General features: G+C 39.4%; 1 protein-coding gene, 1 non-coding gene and 1 pseudogene across 2 annotated transcripts in view; 2 read left to right on the plus strand and 1 right to left on the minus strand.

Annotated features, from left to right (window-relative positions):
• Positions 1-25,523, plus strand: part of Fam171b (family with sequence similarity 171 member B) — a 52,331-nt gene extending 26,808 nt beyond the window's left edge. The window contains exons 2-8 of the mRNA XM_052723008.1: positions 6,983-7,216; positions 9,076-9,168; positions 12,234-12,392; positions 14,932-15,102; positions 17,675-17,791; positions 20,211-20,334; positions 21,190-25,523. Coding sequence (XP_052578968.1) covers positions 6,983-7,216; positions 9,076-9,168; positions 12,234-12,392; positions 14,932-15,102; positions 17,675-17,791; positions 20,211-20,334; positions 21,190-22,537 — 2,246 coding nt within the window. The 3' untranslated portion in view covers positions 22,538-25,523. The remainder of the gene's footprint in view (positions 1-6,982; positions 7,217-9,075; positions 9,169-12,233; positions 12,393-14,931; positions 15,103-17,674; positions 17,792-20,210; positions 20,335-21,189) is intronic.
• LOC128100613 (prohibitin 1-like) lies at positions 15,109-17,668 on the minus strand (annotated as a pseudogene).
• Positions 17,074-17,149, plus strand: LOC128102741 (small nucleolar RNA SNORD60). Its single transcript, XR_008215505.1, has one exon. It is a non-coding gene; the product is annotated as a small nucleolar RNA SNORD60 (small nucleolar RNA).
• Positions 25,524-26,127: the final 604 nt, after the last annotated feature.

Raw genomic sequence — 26,127 nt, forward strand, 5'->3', positions numbered from 1 at the left:
CTCCATACTTTTTCCAACCAGTGTATGCCCAAATGGCAATCCTTATCAAGCCCCATAACAGCATGAGGCTGTGTGGGAAACTGTTGGTTATTGAGATGTCTAGCCTTGTAGAGCGAGAAGACAGATCTGTAGAAAAGTCAAGCAAACACCAGCAGATAACCACGTGCTCTGGGACCTGTCAGAATATATAGATGTCATGGAGAAAAGATGTATATTTGAAAGGGGGTGTTTGACTTAAACCAGAGTAAATTGAGATTTGCATAGCAGAGGTTTTTTTTTTTTTTTTTTTTTTTTTATCAAAGTTGTTTGTCTTAGTTAGGGATACTATCGCTGTGATAAAATACCATGACCAGAGCAACTTGAAGAGGAAAATGTTTATTTGGCTTATGCTTCCACATCACTGTTTATCATTGAAAGAAGGCAATAGGAACTCAAACTCAAGATAGGAGCCTGGAGGCAGAAGCTGATGCAGAGGCCATGAAGGATGCTGCTTACTAGCTTGCTCTCTATGGCTTGCTCAGACTGCTTTCTTATAGAACCCAGGACTATCACTTTAGGGTAGCCCCATCCACAATGGACTGGGCCCTCTCCCATCAATCACTAATTAAGAAAACATCCTACAGCTTTGTCTGCAGCCCTATATTTTGGAGGCGTTTTCTTAGTCAAGGCTTCTTCCTCTCCAATGACTCAGATTGTATCGAACTGACATAAAACCAGCCAGGATGGTGTGTATTTGAGATGGAAGTAAGAAATGGATAATTATATCATAGCCAACAAGTGGGTTGGTCTTGGATAGTGACTAGTGATCCATTTAAGTATCAACACAGAGGAGAATTCTGCAGCCTTTTTCTGTAACATAGTAGATATGTTACTAACTAAGTAGTTAGTCCTTGCAGGCCGTATGGTGGCTGACACAACTGTCAACTTTGTCAGTGTAGGAAAAGTAGCCATAGATTCATAGATGAATGAACTTGACTGTGTTACCAGAAAACATTTTTATAAAATCAGGCGGTGGGTCAGAGTTGGTGTGCAGGCTGTGGTTTGACAGTCCATGATGGAAGAGCAGGATTAGAGAGAAGTAGGTTGCATAATGGTGGCAGATGCCAGAGGATTTTGGATGCTAGCCTTGAGCTGAGAATCGATATTCTCTTTAATGAAAACCAAGCCTGGTCTATCTCTCCTTAAAGTTATAAGTACACAGACCTTTAAATTAGAACCAGATGTTTTCTATTTATAGCTTAAGATAGCTACATGCCCAGCTATTAATTAAGACATATCTGCGACTGAATATTAAATGTATTTAGGTGGTACATGGAGAGCAAACGTGGCCTCTGAATGCCCCCACTAAAATCTGAGTTGGGTCAGAGGCAGAAGTGTGGAGTCTTTAGACTTCTTACTATGATTGCTCCTTAGGAAGGGACCAAAAAGTCAGCTTGTAGAGAAAACCAGAGATTGCTTGACCAGGCCCTCTAGACTCTCTAAACTCAAAATGTCAAAATGCCCCTTGTTTAAAATACCAGTGTGAACTGATCCCAAAGTAGATATTGACTCTGCATCTTGGCTGTTTATAGGAATTGTTAGCATATCAGCTCTGAAGCAGCCTCTGCCTCATTTCACTGAACACCGCGTTAGGTGATACAGAAGGTGCTTTGTCTGTTTCAGTATTGCTGTCCCTTCCACCATCATCAGAAATTCTGCAGTCCTCTCCTCCCCACATGGTGTGTCCCCTCTAGCCAACCTTCCCCAAGGCTCTATTAATGTTTGAATGCCCACCACTACCCCAGTGCTGATGCAACCTGAAATGGACAGTTAGTGAGCACTCACTGAATGAATTCGTAGTGGTAAACACTTGTCCTTATTCATAACAAACGTTTCAAAAACTATATTGCTGTGTTCTCCATTGCTGCCTATTTTTCATTGAGGATTACATCTTCTCCTGAAGTCTTTTGAATTTATTTCCTTAAAGTATGTACTGCTCAGTTTATGAAGGCTTCTATTTTGGCATTATAGTTCTAGGAAGGCGTTGCAGTGTATTAAATGAAATTATTGTGGTTGCTCCAGCGTACTGGGGAAACTTTAGGCTGGTTTTTACACCAAGAAATCTGGACCTTCGGTGGTGCCAGCTTTGTGCAGTTGTAACCTACATGTTGGATGCAACACCATGAGATGTTGCCAGATTCTCTCAGAAAGAAGTAGGCTTGTAATTTTTTTCACCTATCCCACATGACGATGTTGTCACCCAAATATGTGCCTGTAAGTATTTTTAGAAATTCTTTCCAAAATTTGACTTACCCACCCTATAACATAGGAAATTGTTCTTTTAAAAGGATGTTTCTTTATGCTAATTTAATATTCATTGAATTTTGGTGATTCACACCAATTAATACACGTGATAAGTGATAATCAGTAATCACAGGACCTAGCTCATCAATATGTGCTTTATTTTAGGGTTTTTTTTTTCAGCTTTTAAATTATATGTTTCTTAGTGTGGTTGAAATCATTTGTTATTGCACCATTTTTAAACCAATGGTGACATATTGAAAAGAAGATTATGTGGGCATGAAATAATGATTATAATTAAGTGACAGAGAAAATAATATGTTCACAGAAAGCTGAATAAACAATGGAGAAAAGTAGGTAGATCATGGAGACAATTGCATTCCTGGTTGAAATTATGTATGTTTAATCATGGGATCTGCTTCATGTAGTGGCAAAGTATTTTTGATGGTAGGGGTGAGGGTGGGTGGGTGATGTGGTATGTAGTGCCTCTGGCTGCCAGCGCCGCCTGCTTCATCCACTGCTGCCCCGTAGAAGTCAGAGCATTCTGTTTAAGTGATGAGCAGGTCATTCTTTATAGCTTGTGTCTTTTAAATTGTTTTGACCAGACTTTCAAGCTTTCAGCCTTTTTTTTTTTTTCTCCAAAATGTTTTTGCTGTAGCTTATACTGGGGTGAGAGACAAATCATGCTCAAGGACTGGGGAAAGAAGCCAGAGATAACAATTGAGTGTTTGCTTTTAAGGATTGGTGAGGAGGAAACAGATCAGTAAATGTGATGAGGGTCACAACTAAGGGATAATGGGGCACAAAGAACCTGGGAGGTGGTATCAGAGGGACTTACTGGCTTCATTTCTCCTTGCCTTAACATTAGCAGATACCTTTTAGGTTTGATGAATAGGATGACATGGAGTTCCAGCCATGAACCCAGTGTGTGTGTGTGTGTGTGTGTGTGTGTGTGTGTGTGTGTGTGTGTATCAGAAAATGCCCGTGTTTTAGGATGCCAGCTTCATTAGGTGGAGGTGGGGAGGTAACAACTACAAGAGCAAAGATGGTTAGTCTTTTTCCAAGTTGGACTAGAGAAGAATTTGCTAGCAAGGCCTCCTTGTACCGTAAGCTTATTAGGTGACTGAAAGTGTAGCTACAGGGATGTCATTGGGGCGACACTGTAGTGTTGGTAATTTTTTCCCCCCATGTACGTCTTCTGATCAAATTTGTGGCACATTCTGGAGGAGGGATTGTTTTAAATCACTTTATTAGTCGAGCCCAGCTTTGGGTCATCTGGAGCCAGTGTTCTTTATTTTGATTTCTGTTCTTTCCTAAGCTTAGAGCAAATGGAATTTTCAATTATTTTGTGAATTTCCTTTAGGATCTTATCCACCCATTAGGAATTTTTTTTGATAAAAAGGCTCTGAGAATTGTTTAAACTGATGTTTGAAGCACATGAATTAATAAAACCCTCTTTAGGTTTTCTTTCTTTCTTTTTTTCTTTTTGGTTTTTTGAGACAGGGTTTCTCTGTGTAGTTTTGGTTCCTGTCCTGGATCTCGCTCTGTAGACCAGGCTGGCCTCGAACTCACAGAGATCCACCTGCTTCTACCTCCCCAGAACTGGGATTAAAGGCGTGCACCACCACCGCCCAGCCTTAGGTTTTATTTCTTAGTGCAGTCTGGAAGGAACTACTTTAAGTACATTTTGTTGCTACAAATACTTTACAAAATTTTAATAGGAAATTCATTTAACTTTTGGTTTTACCCAGGTTTTTGGTTCATCTTTTTTCCTTTCTTCTTCTTCTTCTTCTTCTTCTTCTTCTTCTTCTTCTTCTTCTTCTTCTTCTTCTTCTTCTTCTTCTTCTTCTTCTTTTTGTATTTAAAATATTCTTTCTTCCTTTACTTTCTCTTATACAATAGAGTGGCCTATCAATTAAGCTCATGTATTTGTAGTTGTACCCTGTAGCATTTAAGGTTTATGTTTGTGAAGCAAACAACACTACCTCTGGCTATAATAAATGCAGGGAGCTCATAGGAGGGATTATGAATATGCTCATAGTCTGAAAGGAAACTTGGGGACAGTGCTGAAACAGTATGGATTAGAGCTCATAGGTTTTCTAGACAGTTTAGTTCTAGAGCTGTTAAGCCTCTGTGCCTTTATTTCCTTTCAGGGTACTGGAGGTTTGACCCCAGTGGGTGAGGTGGCTGATGGAGTAGCAGCTGCTGGTCCCCTCCACCTCCCCACTTAGATTTTTTTTTAAGTACTAGCTGTAGCTGAAGTTTTCTCCAGTCCTGCCTGGCCCACAGTCAGGACAAATAGCTCTCACCCGCCAGTCCTGCAGCTGCTCAGACCCAACCAAGTAAACACACAGAGACTTATATTGCTTACAAACTGTATGGCCACAGCAGGCTTCTTGTTATCTAGTTCGTCTATCTTAAATTAACCCATATCTATTAGTCTATAAGTTGCCGTGTGGCTCGTGGCTTACCGGTACCTTCCATCTCAATTCTTATGGCAGCGGCTGACAGCATCTCTCTGCCTCAGCTTTCTACCTCCCAGAATTCTTCTCCTCCTTGTACTGCCTACCCTATCCTTCCTGCCTTGCTACTGGCCAATCAGAGTTTTATTTATTAACCAATCAGAGCAACACATTTAACATACAGAACATCCCACAGCAACTAGCTGGACCCATTCAACTACATTTTGTATAGAAATCCACTGTGCCATTTACATGACAATATTTTGCTTATGCAAGAGTTATAGTTCCCATTTAAGCTGGAAGGCGTCAGCCCAGAAGGCATCAAACCTATACAAAGAACTACAGGCAAGTAAAGAATGCTGCAAGGGGGAGGGGTTGGTCTTCCCAGGAAAAAGCACACTGACTGGTTATTTAATACCAATTCGTCATCCCTGAAACACATACAGATATCATTATGCAGACAGAGTGGGTCGTACTTAGGAACACACACACACACACACATATACGCGTGCACACACACACACACACACACACACGCGCGCACGCACACACACACACACATACATACGCGCACACACAATTGATAAAAAAGGGTCATGAAGTTGAAAGAGAGGAGGGGTATCTCTGAAAGTTTGGAGGTAGGAAAGGGAAAGGAGAAATGATGTATTCGTATTATAATATCAAAAAATAAAAAAAAAATAATTTTTTAAAAGTTGGGAGCCATGATTTAGGGTGTGTGTATGTGTATGCATGCATACGCGTGGTCGGGGGGACTTTTTTTTCCCTTTTAGTTGGTATTAAGAATTAAAGGTCTCGCCGGGCGGTGGTGGCGCACGCCTTTAATCCCAGCACTCGGGAGGCAGAGCCAGGCGGATCTCTGTGAGTTCGAGGCCAGCCTGGGCTACCAAGTGAGTTCCAGGAAAGGCGCAAAGCTACACAGAGAAACCCTGTCTCGAAAAACCAAAAAAAAAAAAAAAAAAAAAAAAAAGAATTAAAGGTCTCGATAATGATTGTAATGATGTGTTCTTTGAGATATAGTCATGTGACATGTAAGCTCATCTTTAGGCTCTGGAGAGGATCAGAACTTTTTTGTTTTTCAGTCTGCTGAAATGCACCTTCTCAAGGATGGAGTGATTGTTAATTAGTTCTATTTATATTTAAAATGATCCAATAGCAATTCGGGTATGGTTAACAAAGTTGGAATAAACAGGCCTGATAGTGATTTGTTAACAGTAGTGTGGCTTAGTCAACATTAAGTAGGATTTCTCTTTTTATCACATATGCTTTTCCTGATAAAATGATGCTAAGTAAGAATGGATTTGTTTTTGCAAATACAGAGCATCATCATTAGTCCTTAATGAGGTGTTTACGAAAGTGCTGGAATGGCTGTGATGTGGTTTTCCAACTGTAGAAAAAAATTATTACTAATAATCATGTTAACAACCAAACATATTTGCGTTAACTTCATTTTGTTTCCTTAAGTAATCACCATTCTCCCAGCGTTCCAGAGGAGCATTTGGACTTCAGGGTGACAGACCTGTGGTCATATAGCTAAGGAATAGCACAGTGGGTCTCTACTCACTACAGAGCCCACATACAGGATGCTGTGGTACTTCCTTCCAAAGGCATCTCTATGTTGCACATTCTTTATTTTTTGCCAGAAATCACAGGAGGTAAACCCCAGTGAGCATACAGTCAAGATCTACACTTGAGAAATAAGGCCAGAGGGTTCAGCAATGCTGGCTTTAATTCTCATTGTCTTCACTTTAGATTAGTATAACATCTTATGTGGGTAAGGAAGATTTTTTTTTTTTTTTAGATTTTGGAGAAAGGTTTCTGTGTGATATTTCATGTAGTTGAAACAGAAACTCATTTCTTGCCTTCTAGCCAACAGAAAATGGAGTGTATTCAATTAGAGTTAAAATTCTGTAAGTTGAAAATAGACAAAGTAAAAAATGTGTTTTCCTCAAAATCAGTTCACTGCTCTCCTTTTAAATGACAAAAATTACAATAATAATACTGTGCCATATTAATAATAAGTATTCTAATTTACCTTGTTTTACAAAGAATAATGAATTGGATGGAATGTTTTTACCTTTTTGTACAACCGTTAATATATACCTCCTAAAAAAAAAAAAGTTCTGTCTTGTTATTCAGAAGTATTGAATGACATTTAATGTGCAATGCCATACATTCTAGGGCTCGACCTGATTCAGTTTCTGGCTTTTTTTTTCTTCCAGTGTCTGTATTTACGCTAAAAGTCCAGGTGAATGACATCATCAGTCGCCAGTACTTGAGTCAAGCAGTTGTGGAGGTATTTGTTAACTACACGAAGACAAATTCTACGGTAACTAGAAACAATGGAGCAGTATTGATAAAAGTGCCCTACCAATTAGGACTCAGCTTAACCATCCTTGCTTACAAAGATGGCTACGTCTTGACACCTCTGCCTTGGAAAACCGGAAGGATGCCAAGTAAGTACTTCAGCGGTATTTTGCATTCACCAATGTAAATGATTTCTCTCTGTGTTGGAGGAAAATCTGTTGAGCTGAAATTGAGAATACCTACAAGAATCCCATATGTTTAGAAGGCAAGGAAAATTTGCAGAAAACACTCTTTGCCTATTTGGGATGGTAAAACAAAACACCACAAACCAGGTAGCTTGTAAACAACAGAGGTATTTAACACAGTTCTGGAGGTGAGGAAGACCAAGGTTGAAATGGCACTGGGTTTTCTACTGTCTGGTGAAGGCCTGCTTTCTGATTTAGACAGCTACTTTCCATTTTATAGATGTCTTCTTCTCACTTTGTCCTGACATAAAAGAAAGAGCCTGTGGTGCTCTTTTTTTAAGGCAATCCAATTCCATTAATGAAGCTTCTGCTCTCTTAACTTAATTACTCTGGAAGCCCCATTTTTTAAAACACCAACAGCTTTCTTTGGTGGTGAAATTTAGGTTGACAAAAATACTGGCACCATAGCAAATCGTGAAGGCACTTTATCTTCCACAGAGACTTGTACATTACCCGGTTGTGGATGCCTTTGGTAATTACCCTTTCCTGCTAAGTAACTTCGCTGATGAAGGTTGAGTGAGGCACTGATCTATGGGTGTAGCAATAAATCATTGGCAGTCATTTTATTGCTATGTTCCATTATCAGAATAATCATAATAGGTTTCCCCATGACCTATTTAGTATCAGGTTCTTGGTCACTTTAGCAGTGTCAGGTATGGGTTCCATCGCATGAAATGAGTCTTAAGTTCGATGAAGTGGTTAGTTAGTCCCATAATATTTGTGCCACTATTATACCTGGCTATCTTCCAGACAAGTCACTGTTGTAGGTCTCAGGGTTTGTAGCTGAGTGATAGTGATGATTACCCCTCCCCTCTGGTAGTGTGTAGAGTACTTTCCAGCACCACGCATGATAGTCAGTAGGGATAAAGCTTCCAGTTAGTCCTCACTCAATTCCTACATGTTCGATGATATAAGTGTGTGATGTCTTCAGCAATAGGGCCTTTATCATCAGGATATTAGAGTAATCAGTAGCCTTGGCAATTGTCTGTGATGTTTGGGGTTAGGAACCTATGGGACCTCTCTGTCCAATGATTCAACAAGATGTAACCCATTCCCGGCACTGAGGGATTTATTTAGAGGCATAAGATGTCTAGGTGGGGCGTTCTTTCCCATTATATAATGATTCAATTTAAATTTCTCTCAAATCTGTATATATTTTAGGAAGCTTCTACAGTAGTAGCATGTGAATGTCCCTCCTTCCCATATTCCCTCCTTTCCTCTGCTCTTCCACTCCTCCCCATTTATTCTTCCTGTTCTAATTCCTCTTTATTTCTTTATAACTACATTATATTTCCCTTTCCTTGGAAGGTCCCCTCCCCTGCCTTGGACCCTTACTAGGTACCTATCCTCGGTGATTATTTTAATCGAAACACACACATATCTAAAGCTTTAAAGTTAACATCAAGAGAAAACATGCAATATTTGTCTTTTTGCTCTGGGTTACCTCACTTGGGATGATTGTTTCTAGCTCCCTCTATCAGTTTACCTGCAAATTTCATTTTCCTTAACAGCTGAATAATATTTCATTGTGTCAATGTACCACTTTTTCATTATCCATTCATCAATTGATGAATCTAAGCTATTTCCAATTTCTGGCTATTATGAATGGAGCTGCAATGAACATTAATGAGCAAGTATCTCTGTAGTAGAATGTAGAGTCTTTTGGGTATATCAAGAATCTTTTGAGGCACACTATGACAGAACTATGCCTGCATCAGTTTCCCCTACATTAAATATTTTGATTGTTTTGTCCTATTTCACAGTATATTCTTCAGTTACACTTTCACTGTTCCCTCAAAGCCAAGCAAATATATGGCTCTTTGAAGACACTGTTTTGATTACTGGAAAATTAGCTGGTAAGTACACTACTTCTTACTAACGAAGTTCTTAGAATGATTATTTTATAAGAGAATCAGGGTTGATTATAACTTGACAAAAGTTCAAGTTGGGTATTGATGATAAGTTGATCTGAACAAGTTCTTATCTTATCATAAAATTGTATTTTTGTGTATTGAAAATAACTATCTTCAGTATCCACTTCACATGGGAATATATGATATGAGGAAATAGAAATTGCTGTCTGTCTGTCCTCTCTGTCTCATCTCTTAGTGGGGCTTTTATAGCTGATGAAACAGTGACAAGGACAGACATGTTTCCCAGATCTTTGGGCTCCCTAACTGTTTCTGTTTCCTTCTGTGCCTCCAGTGTGGATCTGGATGCTAATGTGGGAGAGGCCTGTCACTGGGAAGTTCCGATCGTCTAGGCAGCCTTCACTAGTGGTATTTGTTACTTGCAAGTCCACAAGAAAGAGTGTGAAAAGCCTCATTTGGGGGTATTGGTTCAGGCAGTTGTCCTCCCCGATTTACCAACTATGAAGATGACAGTTTGACCCTTTCTTTACCTCCATGTGTCCCTTAATTGATTCTTAAGAGAAAGATAGACATTTTGCTTCTCTTTTGATACACAATGCATAATGCCTTTATAAATTACAACTATTTGTTTGATTTGTATTGGTCTATTAATGTTCAGCGCTAACATAATGGAGATGACTACAAGGCAGAAAATCCTCACGAATGAGTCAGTCAAGAGGGGCATGGCCTAACGAATTGCTTGCGAAAACTCACATTTAGAAGCTAACCTATGCATTTCTGAAGTATTAAATAGGAACACTCAAGAGTACTCAAGTTAAAAGTTGAGCTTGGGCTTGATTAATCTTGGAGTGACTTACTAAGTAAGGCTGTAGACCCTCTTTCCCTAGGTGTTAGAGCATTTGGTGCTCATTTTGCTAGCACCCAGCAGACTAGAATGGGGAGTTTTGTGTGGAGATTAGAAAGTGAAAAGGAGCCACATAGCCACAGAGAGTCCTGGGTTCATGCTGCTGGGGCTTCAATGAAATTAGATACGGATGTTTCTAACGTTGCTACATCGCTCCATAAAGTACCTGCTTCTTTTCTTAATGCTCATAAAATATTTTGTCAAGAAGGGATTTTGGGTGGGGGGTGGGGGGACGGGCCTAGAGAAATGGCTCAGAGGTTAAGAGCACTGACTGCTCTTCCAGAGGTCCTGAGTTCAATTCCCAGCAACCACATGGTGGCTCACGAGCATCGGTAATGAGATCTGGTGCCCTCTTCTGGCCTGCAGGGATACATGCAGGCAGAACAATGTATACATAATAAATAAATCCTTTTTTTTTTTTTTAAAGAAGACATTTGGTTTATAAAATAGAAGTGCATTCAGTATATATATATTTGTAGACGGGGAATAGAAAAAAATGAAAACTTTTCTTAGGAAATGCAGGTAATTTACATAGGATGCGTATTTTTACTTGTAAGAAATTTGTATATTCAGCATTATTAAGCCACATCTTTTAAAAATTTTATTATTTAGGTTAGCATACGAAAATGTGTATTTCATCATGATATCTCCATATATAAAGGTCACATATTTTAAAGTAAAATGCATTAGATAATATTTTGAGTGATCCGAAAATACCAGATTGTTTCCTCAAATAGCTAAATAATAATGAAGATATAATTATGCTATTTTACTCCAGTGTCTTGCAGGTGTTATTTTTCTCCCTTTATGAAAAAAATCCTAGAAACTGATTTTAAGAATTATCTGACACTATCTTTTAATATCACACACATCTTTAAAATTTGATACATTTTTCATCCTAATAACTTAAATGATTTCTTCTGCATTTATCTGTTATCTTATTTAAGTCCAAGGCCAAAGGTAATGTATCTGATAACTTACAATTTTAATTTTGGAATTGATCCTTGGCTTGTTAAATTATGTTGGTTATAGAAATATCAACATGTCACTGCGTTCTCAACTGATAAACATCAGAAGAGAGTCCATTCAACACCATTGAAATGAAGTAATACACACATGCATCTGAAATCTGGCATTTGGAAGACTTTAAAATTACTGTGTACCTATCTGATGGAGAAACCTACCCACTTCAGTATGTGGCTGGATGTCCCGAAGGGTGGTTATTATTGAACGTTGCTGGAAACCTATCCTAAACTAGCATAACCCCAAAGGAACCATTTATCTTTTACAAAGCAGGGTCTACTTTAGGCAAGGTTTAATCTGAAGGACTCAAGTTGGAATAACTGAAAAATAGTTTTTCCTCTCTCCATTTCTCAATTCCACCCTGTAAACACTGCCTCCATTTTCAAACAAGCTCTCATTTTGGGTTACAAAAAGGGACCCTGTGGGAAACAAAACAAGCCTTCCATTCTGTATCCAGGCAAGCACACACCTTGGTAGTTGTGCTTGGGACTAGACCTATTGTTAAGCATGAACAAGATGCTTGATTGGTCTTGGCCCATTCTGACACACACCATCAACCTCACTCCTGTTACAGAAGCACGCAAGCTGAGGATGGTCAGCATATGGTTCCCTAAAGTGAGATCTGAAAGAGCCATGAAGAAATTCTGGGCAGAATCAAACAGTTCTGGTCTGGAGGTGCTTTATGAGCTAAAAGAACCACATGTAATGTGAATGCTGAATGCTATCTTTTCTATTCCAGAACTTTACATTATTATAATTATTATAATTATTATTATTATAATTATTATTATTATTATTATTATTATTATTATTATTATTACTACTGACATCTTTCCCCACAACTTCTGCTTTGTACTCAAGTTTCTTATGTGTATCCATGTAAGCATCAGCGGCTCATTTGCGGTTCACAGATTGATACTATTGTGGAATGAAAGTACTCTTTATATAAATAGATAAAGAAGGAAGCTTCTTGGTTCTGAATTTAAAGTAATTATGTGAGATGTTGATGACACTCAGAAATCATTATAACCACATCCTGTAGAAGAAAATGTCCTGACCAGTGATGCTGTTTTTAATATGCGTATGTTTTTGTCCATTTGTTAATGGAATTTCCTTTGTCCAGATGCCAAATCTCAACCGAGTGTTCAGTTTTCAAAAGCCTTCATTAAACTTCCTGACAACCACCATATTAGCAACGTGACTGGCTATCTAACAGTTCTACAGCAGTTTTTAAAGGTGGACAATTTTCTGTATACGACCGGAATCACTCTTAACAAACCAGGTATTTTCTAGTTTTTTTTTTTTTTTTTTTTTTTTTTTTTTTTTTTATTTTCTAGTTTTTAAATATGTAATCATAGTTCTAAAAAATATCAGCACATAAATTTTTCATCAAATACCATTTATTTATGTGCATAGTATTACACATTTGATTCTCACTAAAGCTTTGCAAAATACATGTTGCTTTTGAAATATCTAAGTATTAATTGTTTATAAGCAATTTCTTTTTATCCAAGAGAGAATAGTTAAGCCAGGTGTGGTGACCCAGCCCCTGAGAGGCAAAGAGGCAGGCAGATATCTGTGAGTTTGAGGCCAGCCTGGGTACAAAGAGGGTTCTAGGACAGCCAGGACTGTTACACAGAGAAACCTTGTCTCCCACAACAAACAAACAAACAAATAAACAAAACAAAAAAAAGAATAATTATACCAAAGTCTTTGGTATCTATTATGTCAAACTAATCAAAATGTCTTTTCATTTTAATTCATTAAATTTCATTTGAACCAAAGTAAGTAGGCAAAATACAGAAAAAGCTGTGATTATTGTAAAATTTACAATATGATACATTTAGCAACTTTGACTTAAATACGTATATCCCGGTTTGACTTCCTATGCAGTTAGTCTTTAGCAAACTGATGAGAAGTGTCAGTTAAATAGCCAGAGAAAGTATGCTATCAGCTGGTCTCTGAGTTATGTTTACCACGGTGACAGAGCTGAGTCAGTGATCGTAATTTCTACTTGATCTGTCTTAGCTAGGAAAGAAACTAGTCCACAGTCCGCAGCTTTGTTGTTAGGATCTTGTGATTTAAAAGTTAAGGGATGGGGCTGGAGAGATGGCTCAGAGGTTAAGAGCACTGACTGCTCTTCCAGAGGTCCTGAGTTCAATTCCCAGCAACCACATGGTGGCTCACAACCATCTGTAATAAGATCTGGTGCCCTCTTCTGGCCTGCAGTCATACATGCTGTATACATAATAAATAAATAAATAAATAAATCTTTAAAAAAAAAAAAAAAAAAAGTTAAGGGATGAATGGAATTTCACTTTTAAAACAAAATTTAAAACACAACCACATTTGTCACACCATTTCTCCTATTTGTGAATCTAATTGAAACACCACTGTCTAAAATTACCTGGGGGCGGGGGGAGGGCGGGAGGAGGGAGGACAGGGGAATCCGTGGCTGATATGTAAAATTAAATTAAATTATATAAAAAAATTACCTCAGACAATTTATAATTTTGAGTATTTTGGTTGTGTCAAATTTTGGTTCATTTGGGTACATCTAGAAATGAGAGTAAAAAGAGTATATTATATAAATAAAATATGCTATAAATTATAAATAAAACTGATATTTCCAGTGTTGCAGCCAGACGAAGCCCAGTCTTCTGTCAAGCCTGTTCGCTACCACACACATCAATCACTGCTGAGGGCACTGCCTGGTTCATGAAGCAGGCTTTGTCCTTACATGGAGCATACCGGAGTTGACACATTAATACTCCTATTTCCTTGCTTTGGCTAGTGGGCTTGTTCTGGAGTTATCTCCCTGATTCTCCTTCTTTACCATGTCCTGTGTTGGCTTCTTTTCTTGTGTATTAACCTTCCACTTCATGAGTGGTTGTTTCCGGCGATTACTTCCCTGGTCAGTTCCTGCTCAAATTATCCCAAAGCCTGATTCTTGAGGAAGTTGGTCTAAGATATCTGACGAGGTTTTTCTAGATGTAAGTTAGAAGATGTGCAAAGTAAAGACACATGAATGCTACACCACTGTCTGTCACAGGTGAGCTCACGCTGTGCTGGAGGGTGTTCAAGACAAAGCTCATGAGACTTGGGCAGGGTCACAATGAGTTTTCCTCTCAAAATCCTGCTTTAAAGATGCCGAGTCTTATAAGGAGATCTCTCTGCTTTGTCTAGCCTGGTGCCACTGGTCACACGTGCTTACCGAGTTTGAGATGTCGTCAGAGCCCCAAAGGTCTAGGTTTTGTATAAAAGCCACGTGCAGCTGGCAGCCCATCTATTGGATTACACAGTTCTAGAGCCCTGTGAATCTACAGGTGTTTTTTGTTTTTTTTAAGTTGAAAGTTAGGATTAGCGCTTAGGGCATAGAGTGTGTGCACTCGATGCAGCATGCCTGTGGGGGCGAGAAGACTACTTCTAGGAGCCAGTGCTCTCCTTCCAAGCAGGAATCAAACTCAGGTTGTCAGGCTTATACAGCAAGTACCTTTACCCACTGAGCCATCTCATGGCCTGGGATTACATCTTCAAAAACATTTGGTTGGATTCCAGTGTCCTTAAATCAGATGACTCTGAGAGAATTAGACTAACTGAAGCTTACACCTATTGGCCAATGTTACATTCTTAGCCAGTAGCTATTTATGAAATATATTGAAATTATATTTAAAAAAACTTTAATGTACAGCCAATAGAGTATGCATTAGAATGGGTAACAATGATGAAATAATAGAGTAAAATGAGTTTTAGAGTCATGACAATTTATTATGTATATGCAACTTCTGAGTATAATCTTAATAAATTATACTCTCTTTTAGGTTTGGAAAACATTGAGTTGACTCCTCTTGCTGCAATATGTGTGAAAATATATTCTGGAGGAAAAGAACTAAAGGTGGATGGCTCTATTCATATATCTCTTCCTCTTCTACATACAAATCATGTAAACGTGGGAGATCGCATACCTGCTTGGACTTTTGATATGAACACAGGTATGGTAGCTAAGATAAAATAGAATGTTTTTCTTTTGGATATTTGGATATTTAATCTTAGAGCTTTATACTCATCTAGGCTTTCACTAACATTACCACTTTGTACACTTTGTTAAGGACCATGATTGACCTCACTGGTGCATATGTTTGTGAGGGGAAATGATGCTGATTCATTGTCTTGATTGCTTTTCCAATTGCTATAATAAAATGCCCTGACAAAGGCAACTTAAGAGAGAGATATGATTTATTTTGACTTATAACTGTGATGGTTGTAGTCTAATGGTGGTGGGGAAGCTACAGTAGAGGAGGGGTTGAGGTAGCTGGTCATGCTGCATCCATCGTCAAGAAGCAGAGAGTGATGAAGGCTGGTACTCAGCTGGTTTTCTCCTTTCACACTGTTCCGGATCATGGCCCAGTGGCTGGTGCCACTCACAGTGTGAGTGTCTTCCTACTTCAATTGACCTTCTCAAGATAATTCTCCACAGGCGTGCCAGAGGAGGCCCATTTCTTAAGGTGATTGTAGCTCTCATCAAGCTGACAACTGAAGTTAACCATCGTACACATTATGTAAAAACAAACAAACAAAAATTTGAACATTATTCACCTACGTTGTCTTGTGTTCCTCTAACATTTTGAGGAAGAAATAATTTAAGATTAAAAAATATTCCCTCAGGAATTTTTTCTTTTTTGAGTGATTTTGCTTTTATTTCCTTCATGTTAAGTCAATCATGAAATTTCACAGTGATTTCTGGGGTGGGGCAGAAGGAAAGTGTATTCAGAATGATGGAGGCCCTGGCCTGGTTGACCCGAGAAGGTGCAAGCAGGGGAGGTCTCACTGGGGAAGCTGGAGGAGCACCGACTGCCCGGCTGGCAGGTAGGTGATGTTCCGAGAGCGGGAGAACTGGTAAGCAATGTCCTCAGCAGCCTCCAGCTTGTGCAGCTCGATCAGGCCATCACCTGCGGTGGCCAGGGAGTTGGCGATCAGCTTGGCTGCCTTGGAGTCACCCTCAGCAGAGATGATGGCTGCCTTCTTCTGCTGCTCAGCCTTTTCCACCACAAATCTGGCCCTCTTCGCTTCCTGCTGAGCCACCTGTTTGGCTTCCACTGCCTCTGTGAACTCCTTCCCGAAGGTCAGATGTGTCAGGGACACGTCATCCAGGATGAGCCCAAACGTTGCTGCTCTCTCTGTGAGGTCATCACTCACCTGCCTCGAGACCAGCTCTCACTGGGTGATCAATTCTCCAGCATCAAAGCGAGCCACTACTGACTTGAGGATCTCTGTGGTGATGGATGGCAGCACCCGCTCATCATAGTCCTCACCGATGCTGGTGTAGATATGAGGAAGATGGCTGGCCACCGGCTGGAAGAGGATGCATAGTGTGATGTTGACATTCTGCAAATCTTTGCTACCAGTGATGACTGGTACATTCCGGGGTCACGAGCGGCAGTCAAAGATAATGGGTTTCTGTACTCAAGGGATGAGAAAGTGAGTCCCTTCCCCTACCACAATGTCCTGCACTCCACAGAATCGGTCAAAGATGACAGCTTTGTGCCCAGCATCCACATTGTATAAGGCAGAGTTCACCACGCCTCCTGCAACGGCTAGCGTTAGGCCAAACTTTCCGATGGACTCAAACACTTTGGCAGCCATGATCCCTTCTGTTGCACCCTCTCACACCTGCTTCCACTCTGACCGCCACATGAATTTCCCTCAGGAAATGTTAAGTAGGCAGTATGAGAGTATCTAAAATCGTAGTTAGGACCATTAAAAATATGTGTGAATATCTTGACAATAAATTCCACAAGAGATGGAAGGAGTGATGGTCCCCCTTTAGGGACTCACCTCGTTACAGATGTTGCAGTGATCTGAGTTCCACTTTGGTCATTTAATCATTTCCTCCTGGATCTTCTGACTTCATTCTCCATTGCAAAGAAGACCAGATCTGGGCTTGCTTCCCAGCTACAGCAGCACGCCTGTAGTGAACTGCTTTAATTTCTAACACCTCAGATGAAAACTGCATGTGAAGTCTGACTCATTCATAGGTGCAGCTCTGGATGGAAAATAAATTGTTCTGGAAAAACAATCAGTAGCATTAGAACAATGGTTCTTAAAGTGATAAGGTCACAGAACATATGTTGTACATATGTTTAATCACAATCTCAGGACAAGTGACAAATAACTACCTGTTGATGAATTGGGATTTATTCCTCTCTTATTAAGTGTCTGGTGCTGGAGACTGAACTCTGGGATTCAAGCACTTTACATCTTAGCTAGCCTTTAAATTAGAATTTTTTTCTTCACATTCTCAGGGTACATAAGTTGAGTTTTGTTACAATGAATTTGTCTCCTTTAGTCATGACAAATCATTCACATTATGTCATCATGTATACATTCTAATGAGTATGGTGTGATATTTAAGATTTATCATCCTAGATATTTAGTATCATGGTATTTATAATTTCTGAAATGTTCTGAATTCTTTACTTGACTACCAACAAACTGTTTTTATACCTTCAGTTTCAGGTTTAGAACTATACCTAATTATTATTTTTCACTTACCATATGTTTTAGGTGCTTGGGTGCATCATGGCTGGGGAATAGTCAAGGAGCACAACAGTCATTTGATTTGGACCTACGATGCACCACACTTGGGCTACTGGATAGCAGCTCCATTCCCAGGAGCTAGAGGTACTGTAAAAACGAAACAAAATAATTTTAAAGAATAATGCACATAGCATGCTGGAGTTAATATCAGCTGGCCTCCAGCTTAGCCTAAGCATTGCCATGTGAATAGCAGGTGAATGAAACTAGACAACTCCTCCCCCTCCCCTTTTCTTGTATACAGGACCAAAGGATTGAGCTCCATGAACTTTAAGTGTCTTCCTGTCACCTCTAATGAATCTATGAAGACTAAAGTTGCTTCCAGTATTTTCTAAGTTTATGTTTTCATGAATAAATTCTGCCCAGCACAGTTAGATCCTCTGGCTTTAAGAAACAGGGACATTTTGAGTAATTTTTTAAAAGGTGAAGAATGTGTGTAGTTTACAGGTTCCTGGGGAAGGCAGACATCTCTGCAGCTCCAGAGAGCAGACCAGAGCTTGCTCAACTCCTCACCAGGTGGCTGCCACTGACTCCAGTCCTTCCCAGTCTTTCCGAACACAGTGCCTGATCTTTCTGAGGAGGAAGACTCTGGGGGACATGAGGGGAAAGGATGTTGGATAGTGTCTCCAGATTGTTTTTGAAAGATCAGATAGATGATATAAAACACGATCATTGACCTGGCAGTTTGAACAGAAGGTGGCTGGAAGCTGGTGGCCACACATCAAGAATTCTTCACTAGGGATAATCCATGCTGATTTAACACAAAGTATTTAACACAGTACCAAATTATGCAGGGAATCTGAACCTAAGGAAACCCCACATTTATCACATCCAGTAAATTTATCAAAAATTAAAAAAAATCATTATATATTCAATCTATTAAATCTTCCTTAATAGAACTGGGCATAGTGATGCACTTGGGAGGTAGAGGTAGGCAGATCTCTGTGAGTCTGAGGCCAGCCTGGTCTACATAGAGAGTTCCAGGACAGCCTGAGCTACATAGTGAGATCCTGTCTGGATAAAGCTGTAAGAAAACAAAACAAAACAAAACAAAAACAACAACACATCCCCACAAAACAAGCAACAAAACAACAATAAAACAAAAAACAAAACAACCCCCCCCCAAAACCTTCCTGAATACAGAAACATCCTTTCACATGCTGGAGGCTGGATGGGTTCTGTTACCCATCATTCTAACTCAAATTAAATAAGAACCCCATAGTTCTATATTTTGCTACTGCATAATTTGTTTCCATTTTTACAACTTCCTTAAACAATTTCCTTCAAAGTTCTCTTTAGGGCTCGGAAGCCACATATTTTAGGATTTTGTTTTCTCAGCATCTCAGCAGCAGGATACCAGTTCTGTAAGAGCAAGCTGTTGTGCAGCAGTCAGCCATTTTAGCTGATATAATTATTTATTACCTTTGAAGCATGTGAGTGTTTGGGGTTGGCTGCTCTGCTCTTGGGCTTGGCGTGGTTCAACTCAACATGTTTTCTCATTTCAGAACTCAGGTTGAAGGCACAGTGACTTTCTGGGACATACTCTTCCCATGTCAGAGTGCCTTGGCAAGATGGCCGAGCCACATCACATGCTTTGGTGCCACATTAAAGAAAAAGGCTGTTCTTCTTGGAGCAGTTTAAACCAAGAGTGATCCCAAATGTGGATTCTGCACTTCTCTCCCTGTATCTTTCTGTCTGCTTCTAACAAAGGGCTTTGTTCCGTATTTATCAAATAGCACAGAAAATATGGTATAGGAAGGAAATGAGGAATCTCTTAATTTTTTTTTTTTACCAGCATTTACAAAGGAAGAATTTACTGACCCCCAAGCAGCACTCAAAACTGCAAACAGATGCTATCAACCTGTATCCACCTGTCGCTTCCAACATTTATGGCGAATGTTTGTTTTCTTTAAGTTGCTTTCAACATACTGACTACTTTCTGAAAAAGAATACCACAATGCTTATCCATTATTCTGGCTCGGGGGCATGGAAGAGTCCCAAAGGAGAGACGGGGAAAATGGTTTTAGATTAAAGCTATGCATTCAGTGTATTTTGTAAGAGTGAATTACATGGGAATTCCAAGGCATAGTAAGGTTTGTTACATTGTTTTCTTAAAGGTAAGTTAAACTGAATAGGCTGAATACACAGTAGGGAAACAGATTGAATACAAAAATTTAGATGATCTGGATGCATGTTATTAACTAGGGTTGCAATATTAAGCAAGAAGTTCAGTTTCTGAAGGCAAGTGGTATTTTGGAAAAAGCTATTCCCATAGTCACGCAACCTCATTCCAAGAGTTCAAAATTCATTGGTCAAAGCAAGTCAGTTGACTAATCCCACAGGGCACGAAAGATGTGCTTCACCCACAGCAGTCTACCACTGCTTTGAAGGAAGCAAACCAATAGAATTGAACACATATACTCAGTCTGCCTTATCCAGGATAGAACAAAACTAAAAGTCTAACCCCAAATAATACGTTTTTCTGTGTTTATGTTGAATCATACAGGTTCCGGTATAAATGAAGATTCTAAAGACATAACTGCCTACCACACGGTGTTCCTTACAGCCATATTAGGGGGAACAATAGTTATTATCATTGGATTTTTTGCTGTACTACTTTGTTATTGCAGGTGAGAACAGCACTAATCTATGTGTATAGACAGAGTTTTCATATTATAGTATAATTTCAGTATGTTGTGTGCATTATAGAGTTCATTTATAGAAATAATTATTAGGGGCTGGAGAGATGACTTAGTGGTTAAAAACACTTTTTTCTACTGAGGCAGCAAATATGAGGCTGGCAAGGGTATGAACCAGGTCCTCTGCATATATGTTGTAGCTGTTAGATTGGCGTTTTTGTGGGACTCCTAACAGTGGGAGCCGGTGTGTCTCTGTTTCTTTTGCCTGCTCTTGAGACTCTTTTCCTCCCATTGTGTTGCCTTGTCCAGCCTCCATATGAGGGCTTTTCCCTTGTCTTATTGTATCTTGTTTTGCTGTGTTTGGTTGTTGTCTCTTGGAGGCTTGCTCTTTTATGAAGGGAAACAGAGAGGAAGTCGATCTAGGGGAGAGAAGAGGTGGCAAGGAGCTGGAAGAAGTGGAGGGAGGGGAAACTGTGGTCCAGGTGTACTGTATGCAAGAAGAATCTATTTAAAAACAAAACAAATAACCAAAAACAAGCAAACAAACAACAACAACAAAAAAAAAACACTTGCTCTTCCAAAGAACCTGAGTTCTGTGCCCAGCACTCATATCTGCCTATAACTCCAGTTCTAGGGGCTCTCACATGCACATACATACACATAAATAAAAATTAAAAAATTACAAAGAAATCGCTTAGCCTTTAATATATTTAGATTGGAAACCAAAACAAATGTATTCTAATAATCATTAGATATATATTTGTATGTTTTGGTATATTTTTCTTTGGTGAACCTTATAGATTGTAACTTTTAAGTATCCTTTACTTTTTGCTTTTTCTCCTCTAGGGGTAAATGTGGAACACCACAGAAAAGAGAAAGAAATATCACTAAACTTGAGATCCTCAAGAGAGACCAGACAACATCAACAACACACATAAATCATATCAGTTCAGTCAAAGTTGCATTAAAAGCTGAGGACAAGGCACAGTTATTTAATGCCCAAACCTCATCCTACAGCCCCCAGAAAAAGGAAACCACCAAGAAGGAAGCAGAAGAAAGAATTTCCATGGTGAAAACTCGGGACAATTTTAAAATCTACAATGAAGATGTTTCCTTTCTGTCAGGCAATCACAATAACTACTCAAGAAATCCAACACAGTCTTTGGAGCCAAGTATAGGAAGCAAACAACTTAAGCATATTAACAACAATCTCTCTCCATCACTAGGTGATGCTCAAGAGGACAAGAGGTATCTCACAGGAAGTGAGGAGGTATATGGGCGTTCCCACATTCCCGAGCAGCTTATGCACATCTACAGCCAGCCCATTGCCATCCTTCAGACATCAGACCTTTTTTCCACACCAGAGCAGTTACATGCTGCTAAGTCTGCCACTTTGCCACGAAAGGGACAGTTAGTCTATGGCCAACTGATGGAACCAGTGAACAGAGAAAACTTTACACAAACATTGCCCAAAATGCCAATGCATTCTCACATCCAGGCCCCAGATGCCAGAGAGGAAGACATTGTACTTGAAGGTCAGCAGAGCTTGCCATCCCAGACTTCCGACTGGAGCCGATATTCCAATAGCTTGTTGGAGTCTGTGTCTGTTCCTGGAACTCTAAATGAAGCTGTTGTGATGACTCCTTTTTCATCAGAACTCCAAGGAATTTCAGAGCAGACCCTCCTCGAGCTGTCCAAAGGCAAGCCCTCTCCCCATCCCAGGGCATGGTTTGTGTCTCTTGATGGAAAGCCTGTGGCACAAGTGAGACACTCCTTTATAGACCTGAAAAAAGGCAAGAGAACCCAGAGCAATGATACAAGTCTAGACTCTGGGGTGGATATGAATGAACATCATTCAAGCAGAAAGCTGGAGAGGGAGAAAACATTCATCAAAAGCATGCATCAGCCCAAGATCCTTTACCTGGAAGATTTAGACCTGAGCAGCAGTGAGAGTGGAACCACAGTCTGCTCCCCTGAGGATCCTGCATTGAGGCACATCTTAGATGGGGGTAGTGGAGTTATTATAGAGCATCCTGGGGAAGAGTCTCCAGGAAGGAAAAGCACCATGGAAGATTTTGAAGCCAACACATCTCCCACTAAAAAAAGAGGCCGACCACCACCACTAGCCAAAAGAGATAGCAAGACTAACATCTGGAAGAAACGAGAGGAGCGTCCACTGATTCCCATAAACTAATTGTGAGAGCCATGTATGTCTGTCGTTTCATGGTGTGTATTCTTGCTTCTTGTAAATTGCAGTATGAATTTAGGAAGCTGAGACTGAGCAATCTCATGGGCCTTAGACACATCTCAAGCAAAGTAGATGGTAAAATAATAATTCAAAAATCAGAAATGCTTTCTCTGGCCTGTTCTTTTCTTTTGCTTTTGAGTGATGAAGATATCCAAGTTTTCAAAATGTAAAATACGTTATCGGAAAACGTTGCTCAGTTTGCCAATTGGTACCGACTCTTAAGACTACAGTAGTGAAAAGTGTGCTAAAGCTGCTTTTTAAAATCTTACCTCTGCCTTGGTCTCGTGGGACGCGAAGGCAGGTGTCTTCTTCGGGCCTCATCTTCCTGCAGTGTGACTATGGTGTCTCTTCCTGCCTATGCTTAAAAACAGCTTGATAAATGTTTGGACCGATGTTAAAGACCAAACGACACTTTCCTTCTTAAGATTCATGGTTTGTGGATTGTCAACACCAAAGTAAATCCTGTGCTCCTATGACACAGGCAGGAAGTCCCCAGTTCATCAGAGGAGACCCAACTCTGGTTATTTGGGGATGTAGGTTTGCGGAGAAAATAAGGCATTGACTTAGGTAGAAATTTGAGAAGTGAAAACTCTGCTGTTGTCTTTTTATTTTCAAATGAAGTGACCTTAGTTGCCAGGTGAGAGGAGGCTATGGTTTGCTTTGAGGTTCACTTATCCGCATAGGCTGAAATCTGTTTTTAATACTCTTGTCAGAACCCCAATTCAAATTCAGTCATTTAGTGACTATTACAGTTGATTAAAGAATAAAAAAAATTCTTGTGAATGCTAAAAAATGAAGACTGTGGAGATAAAGGAAGTGAATATTCCATGTAATTGGGCAGGAAAGGAAAGGCCATTTTCCTGATATTCAAACAATCTCCAGGGTATGAGTTAGGTTTCTTCATGTTGACACTGTTAGATGTTTGAGGAAAACATTCTGGGTTTCAAGGGGGAGCTTGCCTTGTCGCTTGTATCCGTACAGCCTCACTGGTCAGTTCCAGGCATTTATCAGTGTCCTTTCCTCAGCGTGAACTCACGAGCTGTTTTCAGTTATGTGTCCTCAACTCTTCTACAAATAAAAGCTCTTTGATCCAATTGACCCATCCTGTTCTACTTAAAAATTCTTTCGAGGACACATTTGTCCAGCAGCTCTCCCTTTCCTTTTGGTGTGAAGAAATGGTTCTTCTCACCCTCTACCATTCAATGTATGACAGCAGAGGAGATTCAAGCCACCTAAACAATTTAAGGAAACTAAAATAGACACCCCAACTTTGTAAAATTGTAGATAGTTATTCAATGGAAGTCAGCAGTCCCCCCCCCCCCATCAAGACAATAGACTTCAGCCAGTTTTTCCTGCAATCCCTTCTGAAATATCTTACCTGTTGGAACTCTCCTGGCTTTATGAATTTAACCCAAAGAATGCAAAGACCTTTGCCTATGTTTCTTGTATATTACTACCCTCCATATGTGTTTGGGTGACACATAGGCTTGCTTTTGGGGGTAGAGTGACAAGGCTCACATTTAGACAAGGGGGCTTTTATTGGTCTCACACAGAAATAGATCATAAACAGCATGGAATGACTTGGAGAAATTTAAGGAGTTAGTGCTCTGTGGAAGTGCCTTTGACTCGGACTTGTGTTAGGAGGATTGATAACATCTTTCTTCAGTGTACATCTTGTTAGCCAAATTAAACAGATGTGCAGGTATTAAAAACTATAGAGCCCTAGTGTTTCACGTTGGAACAATGAATTTTGCATGTAACATTTTCTTTTGCGTGCTGTTTCTTGAATTCACAACATATTGACAAATTGTTTATATTGGAATGAGGTTAGGAACTACATAGTAAAGTGCTGCATCTCCTTAACACTGTAAGTGTATAGCCTCACCTTTAAAAAGGTTTTGTGTCTCAACTGGGCAATGAAATACACATATAAACATATGAGTATATCGCCCAAGTACGCCAGTGACTTCACTCATTCTTGTCTAAGGGAAATGAGATGATGCATCCTAAGGGCTTTTGTAGAACTTTAATTTCACAAACTCACTTCAAAAAATACTGCATGTGCTGTTTTTGATTGGGAATTTTAGGCAGCTTATCTTTTCTAATCAGAAGAATGTGACTTCTCATTTGTGAGCAGTTCACAATTCCCTGTTAAAAAGCTGAAGCCATCTACTTTTTCTTAACCCACATGATAAACCAACACTATTCACTACTTTCTTAAATTTTTAAATTGAAAGTCAATGCAGACTTTTGCATATGTAAACTAGCAAATTTTGGTTACAAATTGCTGACATTTGTGGATCCTTTGTACATAGTTTGGATATATCTTGAAGGCAAAGCTATCAATTAACCAATAGATTCATTTCCTAAAGCACAGCTGTATGCAGTTTTGAATACAGATGACCTTGAAACTTTATAAAATCCATTTTTATGACTTTCTGCAGTTGAAGAGGGATCATGCCCTTTTATAGTTCACAGTATGCCACGAAGGTCACAAATGCTGAGGAATAAGAGCTCTGCTTTGCTTTGGCAGTTACTGTCAGGCCAGTTTCTATGTATTTGGATCCTCTGCTATTGATATATACATATATTATAGGGTTTTAGAGGTTTTGGGTTCAAATATTGTCCTTCCAAACTTCCCAGAAAGGTGAAGCTCAAAACTACACATTAATTTCTACGGCTTGAGTTACTTATTATTGTGTGCTGACATCATAGAGAGACCTGACTTGGTTTCCACTTCAGATCTAGAGTTGACGTCTTGCCCTCTTGTTCTCAGGTGTTTCTAATTTTTTTCTTCTTCTTTGTATTCTTTCATTAGAGAAATCTCATGTTTTGGTGTATTTATTGACGTTGCTGTATTTCTTGAACAGTCTGAAGATTTGTAAAATGTTACAAACAGTTCTTTAAGGATAATAAAAACAATCTAAATATATACTTGTTGCAGTGTTTAATTTAAAGTAACAAGCAAAAGCTTCCTCCCTATATTATTATTTAATCTAGTAAATAATGACTACTTTTTGTTCATTATGTCTCATAGTAAAATGAACCCCCTGTATATAATGAACTCGATAACTATTTTTATGTCTCCGGAGTTCCCAGTTTTACTGTTGAAGCTGAGTATAGACAACTAGTTTTCCATTGAATGGGATTCATTAATCTCATAGACATTTTTAAGATTATAATTTATTTTAAATTCTAAGTGAAAAAATGATATAAAGCCCCCATACCTCTTTTCAAAAATACTCTTTGGGCTTTTGACCTCAGACTAAGTGATGACTCAAAGGCCCTTCACACTCAGATATCCAAAGTTGTCTCTTAGCTTGTTGGACAACATTTGGGTTCAGGCAGGTGGTAGTTGGGGGGTTTTAGAATACTTTTGAGAATTATCCTGGCTGCCATGTTTTCAGACCTCCCAAATACCTTTTAATCATTATGTGACCAGATACACTTTTTAATAGATCTACTGGGGGTTGGACCCTGAAGTCACTTGGCATGCAGTACTGCAGACACACTGACTCCACTAGCACTATGCTAGA

This window comes from Peromyscus californicus, unplaced genomic scaffold (assembly GCF_007827085.1).
Source record: "Peromyscus californicus insignis strain IS unplaced genomic scaffold, ASM782708v3 Scaffold_7__1_contigs__length_154581171, whole genome shotgun sequence".
NCBI lineage: Eukaryota > Metazoa > Chordata > Mammalia > Rodentia > Cricetidae > Peromyscus > Peromyscus californicus.